This window comes from Perca fluviatilis, chromosome 22 (genome assembly GCF_010015445.1).
Source record: "Perca fluviatilis chromosome 22, GENO_Pfluv_1.0, whole genome shotgun sequence".
Classification (NCBI taxonomy): domain Eukaryota; kingdom Metazoa; phylum Chordata; class Actinopteri; order Perciformes; family Percidae; genus Perca; species Perca fluviatilis.
The window spans coordinates 31,374,062-31,381,561 of NC_053133.1; the positions used below are offsets into that span (position 1 = coordinate 31,374,062).

Here is a 7,500-nt window from a genome sequence, read left to right on the forward strand (position 1 = left end):
TTCGTAATGCACTGTAATACACACACACACAGGCAGACACACACACACACACACACACACACACACACACACACACACACACACACACACACACTCACACATATATACACACACACACAGGCAGACATAGACACACACACACACAGACATATACACACACACACACATATATACACACACACACGACACATATACACACACACATATAACACACACACACACACACACACACACACATAACACACACACACAAAACAGACATACACATATACATACACACACACAGACACACACACATATACACACACACACATACACACACACATACACACATACACACACACACACACACACACACATATACACACACACACAGGTAGACATATACACACACACACAGACACACACACACACACACACACCACATTACACACACACACACACACACACAGTAAATACACACACACACACAGACATACATATACACACACACACACACACATATACACACACACACACATATACACACACACACACACATATACACACACACACACACATATACACACACACACACAGGCAGACACACTTGTTTATGGTTTGTGTTTCTTTCTGTTCAGATCTTTCAGGTCGCCTACATCATCACACAGCACCTCTCCAGGGATTGTTGTGTTCTGTTGCTGTCGTTTGTCGTCTGCTCTCGCCTGTGTTGGTCGTGTTTCTGTACGTGCGACCTCGCGTCTTCTGTCTGTCGTCGTCTGTCTTCGTCGTCGACCTGTCTGTTTGTCTGTCGTCTGTCTGACTGTCTGTCTGACTGACTGTTGTCTGTCCCCTGTCGCCTGTCTGCCTCTGCTGTGGGTGTGTCTGTCTGTCTGTCTGTAGTTACATCTGAGTACCAGTATGTTGTGCAGGTTCTCCCTCTCTGTTTACATCCTCGAAATGTGGGGTAGCCCAGGCACAAAATGCCCTCTCTTGGGTTTTTCTGGCCCCCGAATCCCCACCCCTGCCCATCCCCCCGCCCCCAGCACCCCCATCCAAAACCGTCACCCCCTTCCCCCCACCACGCCCAGCACGCCCCCCCACCCACACCATCCCACCCACCCAACCCCCAGCCCCACCCTACCCCAGCCTTATGCACTATGGTCCCACAGCCCACCCCATGGCCCACCCATGGCAAGCTCTGCCCAGGCTATGTCAGTGCCTATGCCCCACGCTAGCCCACCTATGGCCAACGCTCCACCCACCCTCCCCAGTCACAAACGAGACCTCCGCCCACCCATAGCCACATGGCCCAGGTTGGCCCCCAGCAGCATGGTCCCCAGCTATGGCCCCCACCTGCCATGCCCCAGCACCCCAGCAGCCTATGCCCCCAGCCCCATGGCCCAAGCTATGGCCCCCAGCCAGCCTATGGCCCCCAGCCAGCCTATGGCCCCCAGCCTGCCTATGGCCCCCAGCCTGTCTATGGCCCCCAGCCAGCCTATGGCCCCCCAGCCTGTCTATGGCCCCCAGCCAGCCTATGGTCCCCCAGCCAGCCTATGGCCCCCCAGCCTGCCTACGGGCCCCCAGCCTGCCTATGGCCCCCCAGCCTGCCTATGGCCCCCCAGCCTGCCTATGGTCCCCCAGCCTGCCTATGGCCCCCAGCCAGCCTATGGTCCCCCAGCCTGCCTATGGCCCCCCAGCCTGTCTATGGCCCCCCAGCCTGCCTATGGCCCCCCAGCCTGTCTATGGTCCCCCAGCCTGTCTATGGTCCCCCAGCCTGCCTATGGCCCCCCAGCCTGCCTATGGCCCCCCAGGCTGTCTATGGCCCCCCAGTGGCTAGAAGTGGTGATAGGTGTAAACCGAGCCCTGGGTTTCCTGCTCTGCCTTTGAGAAAATGAAAGCTCAGATGGGCCAATCAGGAGGAGCAAGGTTACCTCCCCTTTCTCTGCTTTGCCCCCCAGAGAATTTTGCCCCCCATGAGAGAGAGACATCATGGCTTTCAAACGAGCAAAGTGGCAGTTGGTCAAGGCCACACCCCCCCCTCCACCTTGCCCCCCCTCGGCTCTAGTGGCTGGAATTCTTCACCAAGGCGAGTGCCTGTCTGTCTGTCTCACCTGTCTGTCTGACCTGTCTGCCCCCCCCAGGTAACTGGGTCCTGGAGCGCTCTCTGGACGGTGTGACCTTTGACCCCTGGCAGTTCTACGCCATCAGTGGCTCTGAGTGCCTGTCTCACTACAACGTGACGCCGAGGCTCGGCCCCCCAACCTACAAGAGAGACAAAGAGGTCATCTGCACCTCCTACTACTCTAGGCTCAACCCACTGGAGCATGGGGAGGTGAGACAGGAGCCTGTCTGTCTGTCTGTCTCTCTAACCTGTCTGTCTGTCTCTCAGACCTGTCTGTTTGTCTCTCTAATCTGTCTGTCTGTCTGTAGGAGTAGTAGGAGGTCATCTGCACCTCCTACTACTCTAGGCTCAACCCACTGGAGCATGGGGAGGTGAGACAGGAGCCTGTCTGTCTGTCTGTCTCTCTAACCTGTCTGTTTGTCTCTCTAACCTGTCTGTCTGTCTGTAGGAGTAGTAGGAGGTCATCTGCACCTCCTACTACTCTAGGCTCAACCCACTGGAGCATGGGGAGGGGAGACAGGAGCCTGTCTGTCTGTCTGTCTGTCTCTCTAACCTGTCTGTCTGTCTCTCAGACCTGTCTGTTTGTATCTCTAACCTGTCTGTCTGTCTGTAGGAGTAGTAGGAGGTCATCTGCACCTCCTACTACTCTAGGCTCAACCCACTGGAGCATGGGGAGGTGAGACAGGAGCCTGTCTGTCTGTCTGTCTCTCTAACCTGTCTGTCTGTCTCTCAGACCTGTCTGTTTGTCTCTCTAACCTGTCTGTCTGTCTGTAGGAGTAGTAGGAGGTCATCTGCACCTCCTACTACTCTAGGCTCAACCCACTGGAGCATGGGGAGGTGAGACAGGAGCCTGTCTGTCTGTCTGTCTCTCTAACCTGTCTGTCTGTCTCTCAGACCTGTCTGTTTGTCTCTCTAATCTGTCTGTCTGTCTGTAGGAGTAGTAGGGAGGTCATCTGCACCTCCTACTACTCTAGGCTCAACCCACTGGAGCATGGGGAGGTGAGACAGGAGCCTGTCTGTCTGTTCGTCTCTAACCTGTCTGTTTGGCTCTCTAACCTGTCTGTTCTGTCTGTAGGAGTAGTAGGAGGTCATCTGCACCTCCTACTACTCTAGGCTCAACCCACTGGAGCATGGGGAGGGGAGACAGGAGCCTGTCTGTCTGTCTGTCTCTCTAACCTGTCTGTCTGTCTCTCAGACCTGTCTGTTTGTATCTCTAACCTGTCTGTCTGTCTGTAGGAGTAGTAGGAGGTCATCTGCACCTCCTACTACTCTAGGCTCAACCCACTGGAGCATGGGGAGGTGAGACAGGAGCCTGTCTGTCTGTCTGTCTCTCTAACCTGTCTGTCTGTCTCTCAGACCTGTCTGTTTGTCTCTCTAACCTGTCTGTCTGTCTGTAGGAGTAGTAGGAGGTCATCTGCACCTCCTACTACTCTAGGCTCAACCCACTGGAGCATGGGGAGGTGAGACAGGAGCCTGTCTGTCTGTCTGTCTCTCTAACCTGTCTGTCTGTCTCTCAGACCTGTCTGTTTGTCTGTCTAACCTGTCTGTCTGTCTGTAGGAGTAGTAGGAGGTCATCTGCACCTCCTACTACTCTAGGCTCAACCCACTGGAGCATGGGGAGGTGAGACAGGAGCCTGTCTGTCTGTCTGTCTCTCTAACCTGTCTGTTTGTCTCTCTAACCTGTCTGTCTGTCTGTAGGAGTAGTAGGAGGTCATCTGCACCTCCTACTACTCTAGGCTCAACCCACTGGAGCATGGGGAGGTGAGACAGGAGCCTGTCTGTCTGTCTGTCTCTCTAACCTGTCTGTCTGTCTCTCAGACATGTCTGTTTGTCTCTCTAACCTGTCTGTCTGTCTGTAGGAGTAGTAGGAGGTCATCTGCACCTCCTACTACTCTAGGCTCAACCCACTGGAGCATGGGGAGGTGAGACAGGAGCCTGTCTGTCTGTCTGTCTCTCTAACCTGTCTGTTTGTCTCTCTAACCTGTCTGTCTGTCTGTAGGAGTAGTAGGAGGTCATCTGCACCTCCTACTACTCTAGGCTCAACCCACTGGAGCATGGGGAGGGGAGACAGGAGCCTGTCTGTCTGTCTGTCTCTCTAACCTGTCTGTCTGTCTCTCAGACCTGTCTGTTTGTATCTCTAACCTGTCTGTCTGTCTGTAGGAGTAGTAGGAGGTCATCTGCACCTCCTACTACTCTAGGCTCAACCCACTGGAGCATGGGGAGGTGAGACAGGAGCCTGTCTGTCTGTCTGTCTCTCTAACCTGTCTGTCTGTCTCTCAGACCTGTCTGTTTGTCTCTAACGTCTGTCTGTCTGTCTGTAGGGAGTAGTAGGAGGTCATCTGCACCTCCTACTACTCTAGGCTCAACCCACTGGAGCATGGGGAGGTGAGACAGGAGCCTGTCTGTCTGTCTGTCTCTCTAACCTGTCTGTCTGTCTCTCAGACCTGTCTGTTTGTCTGTCTAACCTGTCTGTCTGTCTGTAGGAGTAGTAGGAGGTCATCTGCACCTCCTACTATTCTAGGCTCAACCCACTGGAGCATGGGGAGGTGAGACAGGAGCCTGTCTGTCTGTCTGTCTCTCTAACCTGTCTGTTTGTCTCTCTAACCTGTCTGTCTGTCTGTAGGAGTAGTAGGAGGTCATCTGCACCTCCTACTACTCTAGGCTCAACCCACTTGAGCATGGGGAGGTGAGACAGGAGCCTGTCTGTCTGTCTGTCTCTCTAACCTGTCTGTCTGTCTCTCAGACCTGTCTGTTTGTCTCTCTAACCTGTCTGTCTGTCTGTAGGAGTAGTAGGAGGTCATCTGCACCTCCTACTACTCTAGGCTCAACCCACTGGAGCATGGGGAGGTGAGACAGGAGCCTGTCTATCTGTCTCTCTAACCAGTCTGTCTGTCTCTCTAACCTGTCTGTCTGTCTCTCAGAGCCTGTCTGTCTCTAAGACCTGTCTGTCTAACCTTTCTGTGTCTGCCTCTCAGACCTGTCTGTCTGTCCCTCTAACCTGTCTGTTTCTCAGATCCACACATCTCTGATTACCTGTCTGTCTCTCTAACCAGTCTGTCTCTCATATCCACACGTCTCTGATTACCTGTCTGTCTCTCTAACCTGTCTGTCTCTAACCTGTCTGTCAGTAGTAGGAGGTCATCTACACCTCCTACTACTCTAGGCTCAACCCACTGGAGCATGGAGAGGTGAGACAGGAGCCTGTCTGTCTGTCTGTCTGTCTCTCAGAGCCACACGTCTCTGATTACCTGTCTGTCTCTCAGACCTGTCTGTCTAACCTGTCTGTCTGAGCTGCCTGTCTGTCTGTCTCTCTAACCTGTCTGTCTTTCTCTCGAACCCGTCTGTCTCTCAGATCCACACGTCTCAGTTTATCTGTCTGTCTCTCTAACCTGTCTGTTTCTCAGATCCACACGTCTCTGATTACCTGCCTGTCTCTCTAACCTGTCTGTCTCTCAGATCCACATGTCCCTAATTACCTGTTTGTCTCTCATATCCACACCTCCCTGAGTACCTGTCTGTCTCTCTAACCTGTCTGTCTCTAACCTGTCTCTCATATCCACACCTCCCTGAGTACCTGTCTGTCTCTCTAACCTGTCTGTCTCTAACCTGTCTCTCAGATCCACACCTCCCTGATTAATGGCCGCCCCGGCGCTGATGATCTGACCAATGAGCTGCTGAACTTCACGTCAGCTCGTTACATCAGACTCCGGCTGCAGCGAATCAGAACGCTCAACGCTGACCTCATGACGCTGAGCACCCGGGACCCCCGAGAGATAGACCCCATCGTCACCAGGAGGGTGAGACAGGCTGACACACAGACAGGCACGCAGGCTGACACACAGACAGGCTGGCACACAGACAGGCACGCAGGCTGACACACAGACAGGCACGCAGGCTGACACAAAGGCAGACAGACAGACAGACAGACAGGCTGACACACAGACAGGCACGCAGGCTGACACAAAGACAGGCTGACAGACAGGCTGGCACACAGACAGGCAGGCAGGCAGGCAGACAGACAGGACAGGGGATCCATGTATTCAGACAGTTTAACAGAGAGGTAATAATGACATTTTTCATAAACACGTTGTAGTGTGACCGTGATCTTGTGATTTGTGATCTTGTGATTTGTGATTTATGATCTTGTGATTTATGATCTTGTGATTTGTGATCTTGTGTCTTGTGATCTTGTGATCTTGTGATTTATGATCTTGTGATCTGTGATCTTGTGATTTATGATCTTGTGATCTGTGATCTTGTGATCTGTGATCTTGTGATCTTGTGATTTGTGATCTTGTGATTTGTGATCCTGTGATTTGTGATTTTGTGATCTTGTGATTTGTGATCTTGTGATCTTGTGATCATATTTTCAGTACTATTACTCCATCAAAGACATCTCCGTGGGGGGCATGTGCATCTGTTACGGCCACGCCCAGAGCTGCCCGCTGGACCCCGTTACCAAGGTAACCACACACATACCTGCTCACCTGGAGACAGGTGGGGGGGGGGCTGGAGACTAGGGATGTTAACCGATCACCGTTTGACCGTTTCAACGTTAACTAATTATAGATATTGGAATAAACGCTACTACAGTTAGCCATCGCATTCCAATATTTTTTTTTCTGTGAAGTGAAATAATGCCTCACGCTAAATTTTTCATAATCGCCTGTTTTGTAAACCAATAAAAACATTTGGCGCGAGGTCACACCGTTTGGGTTAGCGCGCTCACATGGTTTAAATCCTACCGGCTAAAACACTCGAGGTCAGAGCAGACGACATGGAGCGTGCAGAGAAAAGTACGGTGTGGGACCGTTTCACCAACAAGAATGACAAAGATGTGAGTTGAACTGATACTTGCTGAAATATAGAGGCAGCGCATCATCTATGATGTATCACCTGAAGACGCAACACCCGCAAGCCTCTTCGGATGAGAAAGGTAGCCAAAGCCAGCCTACCGTGTCATCTCTGCTAGCTGGTCGGAAATGTGACAAACAGCGCTCAGAAACGATTACCCAAAAGATATGCGGAATGGTGGAAAAAGACATGCTGCCCCTTGATGTTTTAAGCGCTGAGGGACTTCCCCAAACTATACCGAAACTAAGGAGCCATTTGTCCTCCGATTACATACGAGCTCCTTGGCGCCGCACACAGTGTGTGTGTGTGTGTGTGTGTGTGTGTGTGTGTGTGTGTGTGTGTGTGTGTGTGTGTGTGTGTGTGTGTGTGTGTGTGTGTGTGTGTGTGTGTGTGTGTGTGTGTGTGTGTGTGTGTGAGAGATGCGACAGAGTTGAGAAATTGCAGGCGCGGCTCAAAATGGCTGTTACTTCAGATAGCGTAGCATATTTTAAACTAAACGGTTAACCGGTTAATGAGGCTCGGTGACCGGTCAAGAAAATTTT

General features: G+C 52.2%; 1 protein-coding gene across 1 annotated transcript in view; it reads left to right on the forward strand.

The window, feature by feature from the left end:
• The first annotated feature begins 939 nt into the window (after positions 1-939).
• The window catches only part of lama1 (laminin, alpha 1), an 85,427-nt gene continuing 78,866 nt past the window's right edge, over positions 940-7,500 (forward strand). Inside the window, 4 exon segments of the mRNA XM_039789919.1 lie at positions 940-1,519; positions 2,124-2,314; positions 5,722-5,901; positions 6,478-6,567. Coding sequence (XP_039645853.1) covers positions 940-1,519; positions 2,124-2,314; positions 5,722-5,901; positions 6,478-6,567 — 1,041 coding nt within the window.